Source organism: Megachile rotundata, chromosome 5, assembly GCF_050947335.1.
Source record: "Megachile rotundata isolate GNS110a chromosome 5, iyMegRotu1, whole genome shotgun sequence".
Classification (NCBI taxonomy): Eukaryota; Metazoa; Arthropoda; class Insecta; order Hymenoptera; family Megachilidae; genus Megachile; species Megachile rotundata.
In genome coordinates this window covers 6,574,840-6,591,911 of record NC_134987.1, presented here as the reverse complement: position 1 = coordinate 6,591,911, position 17,072 = coordinate 6,574,840, and the positions used below count along the sequence as shown (strand labels likewise).

At 30.4% G+C, this 17,072-nt stretch overlaps 4 protein-coding genes across 14 annotated transcripts in view; 2 read left to right on the top strand and 2 right to left on the bottom strand.

The window, feature by feature from the left end:
- Positions 1-67: 67 nt before the first annotated feature.
- On the top strand, positions 68-1,653 carry LOC143264492 (uncharacterized). The gene is made up of 6 exons (XM_076531950.1): positions 68-158; positions 236-475; positions 549-807; positions 906-1,042; positions 1,161-1,253; positions 1,331-1,653. Exons 1-6 carry the CDS (start codon positions 156-158, stop codon positions 1,517-1,519), a joined length of 921 nt encoding a protein of 306 aa, XP_076388065.1. The 5' UTR covers positions 68-155; the 3' UTR covers positions 1,520-1,653.
- LOC100877107 (uncharacterized) lies at positions 1,624-4,031 on the bottom strand. Of its 3 annotated transcripts, XM_076531942.1 has the most exons (7): positions 3,535-3,761; positions 3,198-3,434; positions 2,953-3,141; positions 2,739-2,876; positions 2,336-2,657; positions 1,976-2,252; positions 1,624-1,897 (listed from the first exon to the last, which is right to left on the bottom strand). In XM_076531942.1, the coding sequence occupies exons 1-7, from the start codon at positions 3,629-3,631 to the stop codon at positions 1,751-1,753; spliced, it is 1,407 nt and encodes a 468-aa protein (XP_076388057.1). In that variant the 5' UTR covers positions 3,632-3,761; the 3' UTR covers positions 1,624-1,750. The 3 variants fall into 3 exon arrangements, with proteins under 3 accessions (XP_076388057.1, XP_076388058.1, XP_012147126.2); XM_076531943.1 differs by lacking the exon at positions 3,535-3,761 and adding an exon at positions 3,906-4,031 and having other exon boundaries at positions 2,336-2,876; XM_012291736.2 differs by having other exon boundaries at positions 2,336-2,876.
- On the top strand, positions 4,025-10,974 carry LOC100879463 (uncharacterized). 6 transcript variants are annotated; one of them, XR_013038237.1, is made up of 7 exons: positions 4,342-4,476; positions 4,613-4,802; positions 5,013-5,195; positions 5,283-5,529; positions 8,434-8,760; positions 9,262-9,940; positions 9,997-10,974. XR_013038237.1 is itself a non-coding variant. In XM_076531947.1 (6 exons), the coding sequence occupies exons 2-6, from the start codon at positions 4,614-4,616 to the stop codon at positions 9,552-9,554; spliced, it is 1,239 nt and encodes a 412-aa protein (XP_076388062.1). In that variant the 5' UTR covers positions 4,342-4,476; position 4,613; the 3' UTR covers positions 9,555-10,974. The 6 variants fall into 6 exon arrangements, 5 of the variants coding, with proteins under 5 accessions (XP_012147127.1, XP_076388062.1, XP_076388063.1 ...); XM_076531947.1 differs by having other exon boundaries at positions 9,262-10,974; XM_012291737.2 differs by lacking the exons at positions 4,342-4,476; positions 8,434-8,760; positions 9,262-9,940; positions 9,997-10,974 and adding exons at positions 4,025-4,165; positions 6,034-7,266.
- Positions 10,975-17,072, bottom strand: part of LOC100879350 (uncharacterized) — an 18,369-nt gene continuing 12,271 nt past the window's right edge. For all 4 annotated transcript variants that reach the window (XM_076531944.1, XM_012291728.2, XM_012291730.2 and 1 more), the window contains exons 5-6: positions 16,162-16,446; positions 10,975-14,528 (exon numbers count right to left, since the gene is read on the bottom strand). In XM_076531944.1, coding sequence (XP_076388059.1) covers positions 14,334-14,528; positions 16,162-16,446 — 480 coding nt within the window. In that variant the 3' untranslated portion in view covers positions 10,975-14,333. The remainder of the gene's footprint in view (positions 14,529-16,161; positions 16,447-17,072) is intronic.

The following is a 17,072-nucleotide window of genomic DNA, read 5'->3' as shown; positions in this document are numbered from 1 at the left end:
GTTGTATATTAATTTTTATTTAATTTGTTATAAACAAGTAATGTTGAAAATTTTTATTTAGCACCAAGAAAGGTAAATTATTATCGGTATTTAAAGAAATTCCATCAAAATATCCTTTTAAAGATTATGATCAGTTACGGAGACATTGGAAAAACATGGTACAAATATTTATGTAATTTTTCTTTTTTAACAAGTAAACAAGTTTCCAGATTTTTTCTCATAAATATTGTTTCAGTATGGCTATTCTTTACCAAAAAATAAGGATGGAATTTTATATTACGAAATTAAATTTTTAATGCCGAAATCGAATATTTTTATTTATCCTAGTTTATGTATAATAAGTGGTCCTGTAGATATTATTCCAAACAGAGATAAAGAACCTACAATTACTCAGTTTTTATCTGATATGCTTATAAAATTACCTGTAGTTTGTAATACACAATTAAAAGTATCTAAAAATACTCCATTTAATACTGTAAGTTAATAATAATATGACTTACTATATGTCCTAAAATACACATGTTTCTCTAATATTTCATTCTCTATAGACATTGGGAAATACAAGTTCTTTAGTTGATACATTATTAAAAAATACAGAATTAAATGCACATTCACCAAAAAATAATATTACTTCAAGTGCACAATTAGAATTTTCTGCAAAATATGTAAATGAATTAACAAAAAATTCCAATAGGGTTTCTACATCATTAAAAACACATTTAGCTATGATTCATCAACTTCATAATATACCTGTTGGTGAAGATGCAAACACTTTAAACATTGAAAATACTGATGAACATCAAAATGGTATTAACACAAGTTTATATTTACAAACAAGTTATAAAGATTTAATAATTAGTTAAATTGTGTAGAAATTCAATTGTCAAGTACTAATCAAATTTCAGTGTTGCCTGCTAAAAAGAAACTCTGTATTAAAAGTATTGTATCAAAAGAACTAAATGATAATTTTACTTTATCAAAGGAGATAGCAATTTCCAAATATTTTCCAATTCAAAAACCAGATTACTCTAACACAGCAGAGGTATGTTTATGTTTCATTGTCTATTTATATAATATATAAATCTTGTATACAAGATGAAATCTCTTTCATCTTATATATTTCTTATCATTTTATTTTATTTTTATATTGGTCAATACAGCAAGAAAAACAGAAACAGTTATCATTAAAAGAAAAATTATTAAAAGCTAAATCTAATGAATCAGATGAAATTCAAAAATCCACACTAGAAATTGTAAGCAACTGCATTTTTTTAATTTGACATCTCTAAGTATAAATGATATTTGACTTATTATATATTTCATTCAACAGGATGAGAATGTTAATATAGAAGCAATGGCAAGAAATAATCAGTTACATCAATTACACAATAATGTGTTAAGTAATTGGCTACAACAACATTCAATTCCTCATAAACCAAAAGAAACGAAAACTGAACTTATCAATAAAATATTGTCTCATATAAAAAACACACAAGTTTTACATAAATTTCGTATGTAACTATAAAGATACTTTCAGAACTAAAGTAGAAAAATATAACATTATATATATTAACATGTATATATACTTATCACAAAATATTTAAAATTAACTTATGTATCAAATATTAAAAAATAAAGTTTATTATTCTTTCATTTACATTGTTCATATTGATTAATATTATTTTATTTTAAATATTATACTATATACAGAAGAGATAAAATGCATAATAAATATATTAAAAACACATCATTACCAATAACAATTCACACATTCCTCCATCAGCGATTTCTTACACTCTGTTATAACATTTAAAATAATTTTTCTGTCTGATTTATTTTCTATACCAATTTCAATTAAATCATCATTAGTAAGAGTTAAAAATAAATTAATATCTATCTAAAATAAAACATATAAAAGTTGAAATAAGCAATTTTGTATTTCTCACAATTGAAAATGACAATATAATATACTTACTTCTTGTTCAATAAATAAGGGAAAGTGTTGGCTTAATCCATACTGTTCCAATAAAACAAACATTTTTGTTTCTTCTGAATTTAAAATCATTCCTCTTGGAGGTGTTTTATAATGTGGAGGAGTTGGTGTACTTTCTCCAAATACATTTTCATCATTTATATCTGGTGGTACATTTGGTGAACGAAGTGGGCTAAATTCAGGTACGTATCCAAGAGTAGTATCAAGATCTTCTGGCTCACTTTGAATATTTAAATTTGGTGGGCAAATGGACTGTAATCTTTATAAATAATTAGCATAGTTATTTGATTAAAATATACTTTATCAACATATATAAATATTAATATATATACATCAGTGTACCTTCGCAAACATGGTTCAGATAAGTCATTATTTTTTGAACATGTTGTCATGGTACCTTTATTTTTTGATGAATGTTCTTTTTCTATATTAGTCATTACATTAAAATCAATTTTTTCGTCATGTTTATTTTCCATAAAATATATATTTGGAGATTGTGGTAACATCTCACTAAGAGCACAAGTTAAAGTTGGTGAAATTATGCTATGTGGAGCACATTCTGAGTGCTCTAATATTAATTTTAAAGGTTTCAAGTGTTTGTTTGAATTCACTCTTATATTATTATTACATTCTTTCATTGTATCTTCATTAGTACCATGTTTTACTGATTGAGGTGAAAAAATTGGATTAATATGGATATTTGGAGATAATAGATTATTGTTCTTGCAGTAATTCTTAACAGTACATTTAGTTCCAATATTTTGTTCTACAGGAATGTTATCTGAAACATCATTCCAATAATTTTCTATCTCAAGCTGTCTTTTGGCTAAATTTCTTATTTCAGGTACTGTTGACTGTTTCATCATAATTTGAGTATATTCATCTATAAATAAATTTATTATTTATATATAAATAATTTATTAAGTTTGTATTGAGTGTAAAAACAAATGCTACTTTACTGCTCTTAGAAACTTCAAAACCTATATCTAACAATCTGAAAAACAAATCCTTATCATTTTTCATAGCAGCAATACAAAGTGGATTAATATCATCATTTATAGAATTAGATAATGCTGATGGACATGCTTCATATACAATTTCAAACATATCTTTATTGATAGCAGCAGCTAATCCAAGAACTGATATACCTAAAATATAGAAAGTAAGTTATAATTTTACTTATTCATTAAATAAATTCACTCACCAAGATAGGTTGATTCATTTATATTAACATTTTCTTTTAAAAGAAATTTCACTATTTTAGTATCTCCATTACGAATTGCTAACATCAGTGGTGTCCAACCAAATTTATTTTTTCTGTCTATAACACCACAGTTATTCCATTTTTGTAAAATTTCTTTTACTATATCAAGGCAACCATTTGCTGCACTAACGTGTAATAAATTTTCTCCATAGCTATTTACTGTATTTAAAGTATATTCTAGTGATAAAAAATGTAATGTTATTGTTTAATTCTTTTCATTGAATAATTGAATTAAGTAATACTAAATAAATTAAGCATATTATAGCGGTTTTAATACCCTCATTTTTTAATGCTTTTATAACTTCTTCCTCTACAGTCTGTTTAATGTTATTATTTATGTGTAGTTTACTATTTTCACAGGACATTATTGACATTAATGTACGAACTTCTTCAAAGTTATTTCGAACTGAATAAATGAAGTATTTTGAATGTTTCTAAAAGTTACATTTGTTTGTATAAATATTCAATATAACTGATAAAATGTTTTTTCTATTTATATCAGAGAAAGAATTGTTTCTATTTATTGTAAGCTCCTAAGTCCAGGCTCAAGTTTGAATTATAATAAAGAACATATATTGAACAAATTATATAAATACTTATAAATAACAGTGACATTAAAGTGTTTATATTCCACTTTCGCATAATTACCGCCAAAATTCTTAAACTGTTTTTTTAAAGGTAATACGAGGGCAGCACAATCTTATAAAATGTGACGTGCATGATAATTTCTGACAGCATTTGAATTTCATTTTTCGAGTTCTGCGTCTGTTTGGTCTAAGAAGGCGATCATAAAACAAAGTTACAAATCTGTAACTATTACTTTTGTTCCTATTTCGTACGACAACGAATTTAAACATATTGCCGTTAATTTAACGCACAATTTATATAGCGAATAATCTTCTAACGATGTGAGTTATTATCTATTAAATACAGCGCTTCAGTGCCCCATTTTTTCAGTTTAATGTTGTTTATTTTCAATGTATAAACAATAATATTTATGATATTTTTCGTTGATACTTCAACTATTTTTTTTTTTGGGAGTACAAGTTTTTGCTAGGTTAACTCTAAGACGACGCCGAGATCATATTTTTCGAGGTGGGGGCACTAATTAAGAGAATGTGGTTGGGGGAGACAAGAACGTATCGTTACCGTTAGTGGTCAATTTTCTCGAATCTTTATTAACTTCGTTTCTGTACGCTGTTGTGTTAAATAAATTCGTGTATGTTGGATTTTTAAGTTCTTTCTAAAGTATTACACATTGTATAATTCTATTATAACAATATGGAGACACCAGTTTACTATGTTACTGTTACTATATCATTATCACCTTTAAATCATGTTAATTTGTTATTTAGAATGGGAAGCAGTGGCCAACTATATAGTCTCTCCTGGGGAGAATTTAGTTCATCATTGGCTTCTGCAGTGCAATTGTTAAGAGGGCATGGAGATTTGGTCGATGTTACTTTGGCTGCTGGTGGACGCAGTTTTCCTGCACATAAAATAGTTCTTTGTGCAGCTAGTCCTTTCCTATTGGACTTATTAAAGGTTATAAGATTTCTTTTCAAAATATACATAATTGAGTGGCCTAGTGGCAAAAAACACATGCCGCAATACCATAAATGTACATAAAAAGTATATATTCTTGCTAAGTCGTTGCTGTGTAAAATGTTGACATAGATATAACATGTATTTGTTTTTTACTAAGATCGTCGATTGTATATATGATAATGCATTATAATTTATTTATATTAACAGAGTACACCATGTCAGCACCCTGTGGTTATGTTAGCTGGAATAGGTGCAGATGATTTGGAATCATTATTGGAATTTGTATATCGTGGTGAAGTTAGTGTGGAACCATCCCAATTACCTTCGTTACTTCAAGCTGCTCATTGCCTTTGTATTCATGGATTAACACCACCTACTATATTAACTGAAGTATGTTTTTTTAAATAAAATTTGTAGATGAAATCTACGTATCTATTGATATTATAATACGATAATTTAAAATTTTATTTTATACAGAATGGAGAAGAGGTACCTATATCAGCAATACCAACAGCAAATGAAGCTTTATCCAAGGAAACACATAATCCATATTTTCCATTGAAACGAAAGAAGAAAAGAAGAAAGTCATCCTCTTCTTCAGGAAAATGGCCACGTACCTCTAATACTACTGATAGTGAAAATAGGCCTGTAGATGGAAGTGATAATCGATCAAGTGGATATGATCATAAAGATGAAGACAATACAGAACACGGTGACGATACAGGTAAGAAATACTTAAAAGATATATATAGGGTTATATTTTATGTTTATTTTACTTGTTTAATTTAATAAAACTGTTGGAAGTTTAGAAATACATGTTTCAGTTTTAGTATCATAGATTATTTACATAAGATAAACTTACAATTATTTAATTTAGGTGTGTTTTTATATCGATTTACGAAGTATACATTAAACATCTTCTATCGTTTTCATTATTCTGTACATTGAATAACTGATTTAGTAAAAAAATTTGAACAAAAACAAATATACAATGCTACTTGTGTTTTGTGTCCGATGTATTATTTTTATCACAATATTAATATAATTTTGGAGTATGATCCATCAATATTCAAAGTTCTTTCCAAGAATTTTACCTACATTAGAACGGACACAAGCACAACCATCAATTGGGTTGAACTGCATCTAATTGATTTCGTTGCAATTCAAAAATTTCAGACCCAAATATCAGTTCAGCCCTGCATGGTAATGTTGTGTTTGTGTCTGTTAGCAGCGAACGATCGGTTGGAATATTCGAATCATCGGGGTTGTCATTCGCCACGTGCTCAAGAAGCGCAGCCAGTGTCGTCCGAAAGTGTTCAAGCAGGACAGCATCAGGATCAAATGTCGGAAAGTGAAACGCATCTTCATACATTAATGCCAATGCAGCCATATTCTCCGCTACAAATACCGCAATTTCCTGGTCCTCTTAATATGGGCTTTCCTCCCGGTATACCGCTCCCACTAGTTACCCAGGGTACGACAGCGGGAACGGCGTCCAGTGGAATTACCGGGAATATGAGTTTGGCTAAAATACGTGGTGCATCAGATTGTCCAGGCGTTTGTCCGCTCTGCGGTGCTACGTTGCGGCAAGCGAGAAATCTACGGAGACACCTTTTATCGTCTTGCAAATATCGGTTTAGTAATAATTCGATTCAGAGTTCCCCGGTCGATGCAATGATGATAGAAATAAAGCCTGAAGTCGAGTTGTCCAATTACAGCGAACAGCCTGTTACGTATGGAACTGATAGTGGAAATAGTACCTGTGAACAAATTATTTGTAAACCCAGCCCGCTTCCTTCGCCGACATCGCACGGGTCGAATGTTGTTTCGCCTCAAAACAACATCCCGTCACCGACCATCGCTAGATGAATGTACAGCAACATACCGAAAGCAAAGACAGGCACAGGATCGTTCGATTCTGTTATTGTGATTCGAGAGATACCTTGGTTTATTTGCAGATTTGTTTCATCTTTGTATATCACGTTTTTAATTTAAGAATTCGCAATTCCTCTCTTTTTTTTACTTACCGTTTTAATGTACTTATATGAATATATGTTTAAACTATTGTTTGTATTGTCTGCCATCGACTGACATTGTTTCATAAAATTTGTCAGAATGAATTGGTTGTTACATGTCTGTATAATTTATTTTGTTTCCATTTTCTTATCTGTTTTTTTACCGACTCAGATAAAAATGATCCGAGGAAAATTCTGAAGTTAAGTTAAAGTATACAAAAATCTTCCACGTTAGTAAGTAAGAGCAGTATTTTAGGGTTAATGGGTATAGCAGTCGATGAATAATTAGGCATAGTAATTATTCAAAAATTCGGAATTTTCGATATCACACACCTACGCAATAACTCTGTACCATCAGTTTTATATAAACTTAACGAATTACAAATCTATATTTGTAGCTTATTTTTCATTTCTTCTGTGAATAAAATATTGACTCGATATTTTAACATTATACATGTACGTATGTAAGTAGAATTCGAATTTCTGTCGATTATACGTTCCCTGGAATAATTCCAATAAAAAAGAAGAAATCAAATGTTTCTCATTTACGTTTATCGAGATACCCGTGTTGTGATAATTGGCGGAAATTCAGGTTCCTAATTTATACGATTGATTCATTTCTCTAGGATTAATCGTCTTCACTGGCATGCATTTACATTTTAGACAAAATCTTAATTGCGTCGATGATAGTATACCTAATCAATCAAGTTGAAATCGATAGGGTAGTAGACATTTATTTTATTATAGAACTTTATACTCGTATTAATAAAAGAAGTTACTATACATTATATATATTTGAGTCACTTTTGTGAGTATCATTTACATCAGGTATGACCAAGTGCCGCCCGCTGACAGCTATACGATCTCTCTTATCAGATGGACTGTCGTTCTATCATCAGTCAGCCCATACCTCTACAAATCAGCTTGCAAGTCACTACTCTACATGATATCGTGTGATTTATGTACTTATAGAGGCTTTCATAGGTACAGTAGACTCTCGTTACATTACTAACATTTCTTTTTATTTGCAATCTCGAAAAATTTGTAAATTTCAAAATTTGTACAGATTTGTAAATTTTTGAATATTTGAAAACTTAGTAATAGGTCTTTAGGAATTCTGAAATTTGGAAATATACAAATGTCAATTTGGGAATTTGTACTCTTACATTTGACACTCAAACATATGACAATTTCAGTTTCTGGAAATTTAGAAATTCCTTCGAAAGTTGGAAAATTGAGTGGTAACAGGGTTTGAGAATTTGACCATTTGAAATTTAAGAATTTTAGAAATTGGGAAATTTGAGAATTCGCTAACTTGGGATTAAGAAATTTCAAACTTGAAAAATCATGATAATTTAGATATTTTTCAATGATTCCTAAAGTTGAAATTCAGGTTGAAATTCATAAGTTTAAAGTTTAATTTTTAAACTTGCAAACTCAGAATAATAATGAAACGTAGATCGATAGCCACTTGTTCATGCCTGATCTCTATAATTATTTCTGTGATTGTTGAAACATTGCGAATATAAAGAGAAACCTATTCGATTACAGATAACGGATCATCATGACGAGCTGTATTTGAACGTGTCTAGATTTGACGGAATTAATTCTAGGAGACGGTCAGTGCAAATCACGAAGCATGTCCGATCAACCAGCCTCTTGTCCACTGTGCGGTGCGATTTTGCGTCAATCACGAAATTTGAGGAGACACTTAGAGCTCCTACACTTTGGGCTCGGTAGCAATAATAAATCCGGCACGAACACGAGACATCGACGAACAGATAGAAATAACGATCTCATTCGATCAGCCTTCGCATCTATTTGTCAACCTCACGTAGCGAGGACGGATCAATCAAAAGCTGCCGAGAATACAGACTTTTCCACGTTAACGTCCCTGTCCATTGCCTCGTTGACCAACGCATCGAATGTCAGTCTTGCAGGTGAATGGTTAAAAAGCCTTGAACCATACGAAGAGGAATGATTGATGCAATTAAAGGGTAAAGCTTAGGTCGCAGTAGAATACTAACACCTGTTAGTATACTAGTTTAAGTTTCTTCAAATTTTCAAAGTTAAATATCTCTTACATGTTAACAAACTGTATTTAATCTCTAAATTATGTCCTTAACCCATTTTATATTTTTCAAATGTCTACCTACTGTTCCATATCCAATTTTTATTCAATATCCAACTTGACATCACAATACGTTATAAAAACCTTGCCTCTCTAAAACAACAAATTATCGAACTATCACACTCTATACTCCACTCATACTCCACTCGATATGAAACATTAGTGATGAATTCTTTCGTGAACTAAAACGGTTCACAATTAAAACGTGGTACAATTAAGCACCATTAATTAAACGATTTCTCCCAAAATTTTTCCCGACAAGAACAAACTGCTAATCGTATAATCGTTACTGTTGTACATTTGTATTCAGGAAGCTTGATGGGATCTGCAAGTATTCCGGGAGCTGGTGATCAAGGAGCAAGTTCAGCGCTGGCTGCTGCAACTTCCTGCACAGCTTCCATTGCATCCGCCACTAACGGAATTTATTCGTCGGACGGTAATTCCAACATGTTAAGCTGTTTGTTACCTTCGTTACCGACTTTGCCTTCTCTTTCCTCTCCACACGATGTGTTCCGACACAGCGAAATGCTGCGAGCAGACATCGCTTATCACGACTCCTCCAGGCATCATCATAAACAAACACACCGTAGCGATGTTACTTAACGCGTTAACTACCGTGGTACTTAAAATTAATTCGGTTTTGATTAACATATTTCGCGCTGGTTACTTATTTTTTAAATGTTATTATTTGAGTGTGTAGGTGGGGACAATGGTCGTAGCAGTCGAGGCCCATATAAAATCAATCAATTAATCGAATGTATAGGTTATGGATAGTCTGGTTTAGTGATTAGTAGAGTTTGATGGGATTAGCGCTGGATTATAAATCTTGCGGTTTTTGAGTTTGGATATTTTAAAGGTGGAGATTTGGTAAATTAGGAATTTGGTAATTGAGAAATTTGGAGAATTTTAATATTTCGGAATTTGAGAATTGAGGTATTTGCAAATTTGAGAATTTGGCAATTTAGGTAATTAGAAATTTGAGAATTGAGGTATTTGCAAATTTGAGAATTTGGCAATTTAGGTAATTAGAAATTTGAGAATTGAGGTATTTGAAAATGGAGAAATTTGTAGAATTTGAAAATGGAGAAATTTGTAGAATTTGAAAATTTGTAAATGTGGAGATTTAAGGATTTGGAAATTTGTAAATTGAAGTATTTGTGAATTTAGCAACTTAGATATTTGAAAATTAAGAAATATGGAGCATTTAAATATTTGGGAATTTAAGAATTGAGGTATTTGAAAGTTTAAGAATTTAGAATCTTTAAATCCCAAATTTCCAGATTAACCAATTTTTAAGTTTCCATATTACTAAATAGCGAAACTCTCGAATTACAAAATTTCCAAATCTCCAATTATGAAACATCTAAGATTTCAAGTACGTAAACTTCCAAATCTCCAAATTTCTAAATTACGAAATTTTTAAATTATTAAACTTCTAAATTTCTAAAGTGCTAAATCCTCAAATTCCCAAATTCCTAACTTTTAAAATTTGAAGTCCTCAATTTTCTAAAAAATCAAATCTCTTAGACTTTAAATTTCAAAATTTGAAATTATCGATTTTCAAAATTTCCAAATTCTTGAATTTTACACTAGAGAAAAATTTTTTTCCATTCCTCATACCAATTCTTCAAAAATCTTGAATCAAAATATGTACAATTTCGTTATATTGCCATCTTCAGAATTCCACATATTATCCCAAAAAACTTGTTTACAAGATTCAATATATTGTCAATTCCAAAAAATTTACCATTTTACTACACGTGGCAATATAACGAGTTTACCATAAAAAAAACGTGATAACGGTGCGAAATGTGTTAAAATAACAAACAAAATTTTCAGATATAATTTATTTAAACACATTAGCTGATAATTAATTTTTTATCAACGACGATGAAAGTATAAATAAATAAATGATATGACTTTTATTGATAAATAAAGAAATAAAAATGTTCCTTTATGATTAAAAGAATTGCGATTGCGAAGAACATGTTTTTACAGTGGAAAATAAATGTTCTAAACACAATCGACTTGTTCCAGTGACTTTCCTGAAACATATATTTCCTTTTATTTTTGTAATAAAAATAGTTGCAAATTGTGGTACAAAACAGAATTCTAAAATATATATTTTTCAAAACGTTTGGATTATAACATTCGGAATATGTTTATAAAGAGGGTATCACATGTATAAAGGTACACAATTGTTTTCAGCTATATCAAACTTTCAATAATCTAAATATTCACAGTTTTATAAATTTTGATATTTCAGAAACATTCCAAAATGTTTCTTTAGTACAAACACGAACGATGTCCAGTAAAAATTTACGTAAATGTGCTTCGAGACATTTCATCAATTTTTTTTAACAAATTTTAGCAGAAATTGAAAGTTTCAACGTTTCAAACCGCAACATTAATGTTAATTTAATCTAACTAACCTAATGTTTCAGAGATGAGTACCATAAAAAAACAGATTAATATTACAGTTTTACATGATGTTTTAAAGTGAAACATAAAAAATAACTATAAAACTAGAATTTGTATTGTGGCTTTCGTAAATATTCATTTTTATTAAATCCCACGGTTAATACTAACGCTAATACTGGCAACAGTTTGTTCAACAACGGTTTGAGGATTTTAGGTATAACAACTTCATAAATTACAATTCTGTTGGTCGAAAAATTGTGAATAGCAAAATTAATCGAAAAGTACTTCAGTATTTTAGAATATTTTGCTTCGTTTTTAAAATATACGTGATTTACCTTCGAATGGCGGATCACTGAGAAATTTTGTAATTTTAAATTCTCTGTCCTTTCTATTTTTTAATATTTAATTTTTTTTAAAAGGACACTATTTTTCGCTAGAAAAATTCAGTGTTAAAGTTTGAGTGTTAAATACAAAGTTCAATTTAGTGTTAAATTCATTATTTAATTTTTATGAAAGTATCCTTGCGTAATTTTATAGATTTTGATCATAATTGACCCTGTTTTATCATTCGAAGACTAACAATCAAATAATAATCTGAAATATGTCTAATTTTCAATTGTTTTATACTTTTTGTTTTTGGACGAAGCAAGAAATCACAAAATAGTGAAGAACTTCTCGATTTCATTTGCCATGAAGAATTTATAGTTTCTACAGTGTATATTGTCGAGCATGCAAAGCTTCTATAGTGAAAATGGCGATGTTGAGACAGGAGATCTTGTCACTCATTATAATTATAATTACTTGGGAGTTACGACGCTCTGTAGTATTCTATATTATAATACTCGAGAGACATGAGGTTGTACGGCGCGTAGAAATACAATTTGCGGTGATATAATGCGTGGAAATGTAACGGGTGATGATATCATACGTAGAAATTTCATATAGATGTTGATATAACACCTTGAAATATAACAAGTGACGATATAACACGACGATATTTAATAGATGACGATATAACACGTTGAAATACATATAATGGGTGATGATATTACACATAGAAATTTAATAAATGATGATACAACACGTTGAAATATAATGGGTGACGATATTACACATAGAAATTTAATAAATGATGTTACAACACGTTGAAATATAATGGGTGACGATATAACACGTCGAAATTTAATAGATGTTGACATAACGCGTTATAATGTAACGGGTGATGATACAACACATCAACATTTAATAGATGACGATATAAAGTGTTGAAAGATGATGACATAGCGCGCGAAAATACAAAGCGAAGAATTAATGCGTTGAAATATATGTGACGATATAACGCGTGAAAAGTGTAATGCGTAAAAATGCAATACGATGAAATACAATGCGTAATGATATAACGCGTAGAATTAGTAATATAGAAAGATATAATATATAGAGATGTAATTTGTATAAATACAATACGTAGTGACACCACCTGTAGCGATATAGCGGTGTAGACTTGCAATGCAATGAAATACAAAGCGTAGAAGTTTAATTCGGTGAAGTGTAACGTGTGGACGTGCAGTATACGTAGCTGTATCACGCGTAAGAGTTGTAATGTATAGAAATATGACGCGTAGAAATGTAATGTGGAGGAATATAACGCGTAGTGAGACCACACGTTGAAATATGACGCGTAGAAATGTAATATGCTGAAATGCAACGCGTAGAAATGTAATGTGCTGAAGTACACCGCGTGGAATTTTAATGCGCTGAAATACAACGTGTAGTAGCTTAATGCGTTGAAATAGAACGCATGGCAATTCAATGTTCTGAAATACAACGCGTAGAAATGCAATGCGTTGAAATGTAACGCGTAGAAGTTCAATGCGCTGAAATACAACGCATAGCAATTCAATGCGCTGAAATACAACGCGTAGTAGTTTAACGCGCTGAAATACAACGCGTAGAAATTTAATGCGCTGAAATGTAACGCGAAGAAATTCAATGCACTGAAATACAACGCATAGCAATGTAATGTATCAAAATACAACGCGTAGAAATTCAATGCGCTGAAATACAATGCATAGAAATTCAATGCGCTGAAATACAACGCATAGCAGTGTAATGCGCTGAAATACAACGCGTAGAAGTTCAATGCGCTGAAATACAATGCGTAGCAGTTCAATGCGCTGAAATACAACGCATAGCAATTCAATGCGCTGAAATACAACGCGTAGTAGTTTAACGCGCTGAAATACAACGCGTAGAAATTTAATGCGCTGAAATGTAACGCGAAGAAATTCAATGCACTGAAATACAACGCATAGCAGTGTAATGTATCAAAATACAACGCGTAGAAATTCAATGCGCTGAAATACAATGCATAGAAATTCAATGCGCTGAAATACAACGCATAGCAGTGTAATGCGCTGAAATACAACGCGTAGAAGTTCAATGCGCTGAAATACAACGCGTAGAAGTTCAATGCGCTGAAATACAACGCGTAGAAATTCAATGCGCTAAATACGACGCATATAAGTATCTATTGCGCTGAAATACAACGCATAGAAATTCAACGCACAGAAATACAACGCATTAAAATACACGCAGTTCTCAAATTAACTCTCGAGTACCCTCAAAAGCATCAAGATCCCCAACATCGCCATTATCCCTATTAAACTCCACCATGTCTATTGTACAACTATTTTAAAATACCCTGTAGGGAAATGTATTGCTATTACCCTTGAAAACATTCCTACTTCAAAATTTCAACGACAACATCATAGAATATGTAATTTCTTTTACAAAACTATTTTCATGCTGTCGTATATAAACATTGGCAGTGAAACACTCTGAACGTGTTTCTGTTACGAATATACCTAAAACAATGTTTTCTTTGGGTGACAAGATACATTATTCTCGAAAGTTTTGTTTTTCAATTAATTTGTACCAATACAATCGAGGAACTCGTATCATTCACACGATAAGATTCATTTCCTCCGAAAGATGTTCTTCTGTACGTCCTACAATGAACGGCCAATTCATCCTTGAGATCCTCTCCAGTTCTCCGCGAAGAAGATTTAATAGATCATCGAGATACCGTAATTCTTGAACATCCTGTCGTAGTTTATTCGCGTTAGACGAGATGCTTGTTATCTTCTGCTCATCGTACTGGAAAATAATAATAAGAACGTTTTGTTTGGAATACAAGGAGATGAAGTATGTTCTCCATGTCAGAAAGTGAATTTTAGATATTTAAAGAGGCAAGGCTACTTTTGTTATTTTTTTAAATAATTGGTGCGAGTGATAATTGTATAAGAATATTCTTTTTTACTGAAAGTGGATGTGAAGTGAAAAATGTAAGTTTTTATGAAGAATACGTTTTAATTCTAAAATTACCAAAGCGGTCAACTGACAATTTTATATGACAATTTTTCCTGTCATTTTTATATAACAAAATTCCTTATTTTAATTCACGAAATTTGTTAATACGATATTTCTTGAAAACTGCGACTTTCATCAAGAATCAATGTATGTACAAATTTTTACTTTAATGAATAAAAATTTCATTTAATAATAACAATATCAGTTACTATTATAAATTGTATCCCTCCATGAAAGAATATGGCAATATTAATAATTAATAAATAATTATTATTAAACTTATTAGTTACGCAAAATAAATAAGGTCATTGTTTAGTTACGTTTCTCCATTAACAGCAATCAGGATCAATACGAATTACGCAAAATGCGTAGAGTATTCCACATATGAGGCTTTGTTGCGTGTGAAATTTTATACTTGAAAATTTGGAAGATATTACTTTTCATTCCAAGCGTTTCATTTTTGTAATTTTTAGACTTTTAGATTTCTATGTTATTAAATTAAAGAATTTCCAAATTATCGAATTTTCAACTATCCAAAGTTTTTAAATTTTCAAAATTTCAGATTAACATATCCTCAAGGTTCCACGTTACTACATCCCATAATTTCCTAAATAAACAAATTCAAAGATTTTGAAACTTCCAAATCTCCAAATTACAAAATTTCTGAATTTTCAAATTTCCAAATTTCTAGAGTATTAATAAATATTCTAAATATTACTAAATTATTACTAAATTCCCAAATTTCTAAACTAGTAAATCCCCAATTTTCCAAATTCCAGAACTAGTAAATCCCAACTTGCCAAATTCCTAAACTACTAAATTCCCAACTTTCCAAAATACTAAATTCTCACATTTCTGAACTAGTAAATTCCCAACTTCCCAAATTCCTAAACTAGTAAGTCCCAACTTGCCAAATTCTTGAATTACTAAATTCCCAAATTCTCAAATTTCTAAACTAGTAAATCCTCAATTTCCCAAATTCCTAAACTAGTAAATCTCCAACTTCCCAAATTCCTAAACTAGTAAGTCCCAACTTGCCAAATTCTTAAATTACTAAATTCCCAAATTCTCAAAATACTAAATTCTCAAATTTCTAAACTAGTAAATCCCCACATTTCCAAATTCCTAAACTAGTTAATCTCCAACTTCCCAAATTCCTAAACTAGTAAGTCCCAACATGCCAAATTCTTAAATTACTAAATTCTCAAAATACTAAATTCCCAAATTCCTAACCCACTAAATTCCCAACTTCCCAAACTCCTCTAACTACTAAATTCCAACTACCCAAATTCCTAAATTACTAAATCCTCACCTTCTCAAATTCCTAACTTTAAAAATGATTTGCCTTCACAATAACTTAACTCCCTTATAACATCACAATTTAATTCGAAACAATAATTAAACATCGACAATTAATTACCTGAAAGCTCTTCCGAAGATCACGAATGTCCTTGTAAATATCCTTGCTGCTACTTTGAAGTCTCTCCACCTTGTTTCGGAGATGTTTCACCAGCTTGTCCGGATGGTCATGAACTCCAGGCACATTTGCATCCGTTTCAATTGTCAGGGCCAGCCTGGTTAATTGATCGTGCGAGGAAGTACTCTCACAAAAACGATCTTCTTCAAGAAGGACCGTTGCTTTTTCTGGGTTTCTGTCGAGCACTTCGAGAATCGAAACCACCTCGTTAACAGCTGTACATCGTTCCTGGTGAATATTATCATTAATTGTTAATTTATAGTGTTAACTGTTTAACATTTTATTCGCTTATTTTCAAATTAGAAAATTTTGAAATTTCTATGATTCAATGTTACTACATTTCTTAATTTTTAAATTTCTAAATTGTAAATTTTCATATTTTTAAAACATTTAAGTTCAAGAAAAAATATTGAAAGGAAGTTTAAAATATTGAAGTTCAAGAAAGAACATTGAAAGCAAGTTTAAAACATTGAAGTTCAAGAAAAAACATTGAAAACAAGTTTAAAATATTGGAGTTCAAGAAAAAACATTGAAAGCAAATTTAAAACATTGAAGTTCAAGAAAGAACATTGAAAGCAAGTTTAAAACATTGAAGTACAAGAAAAAACATTGAAAGCAAATTTAAAACATTGAAGTTCAAGAAGAAACTTTGAAAAGAAATTTAAAACATTGAAGTTCAAGAAAAAATATTGGAAGCAAGTTTAAAACATTGAAGTTCAACAAAGAAAATTTGAAATAGAAACAGAAATTCAAAATAAATTACAGAAATGTAAAATAGAACAAAAAATTCAACTCAAATAGGAATGTCAATATTTGCAAATTTTTAAGCATCTTAGCTTCACTATTTTTCACAA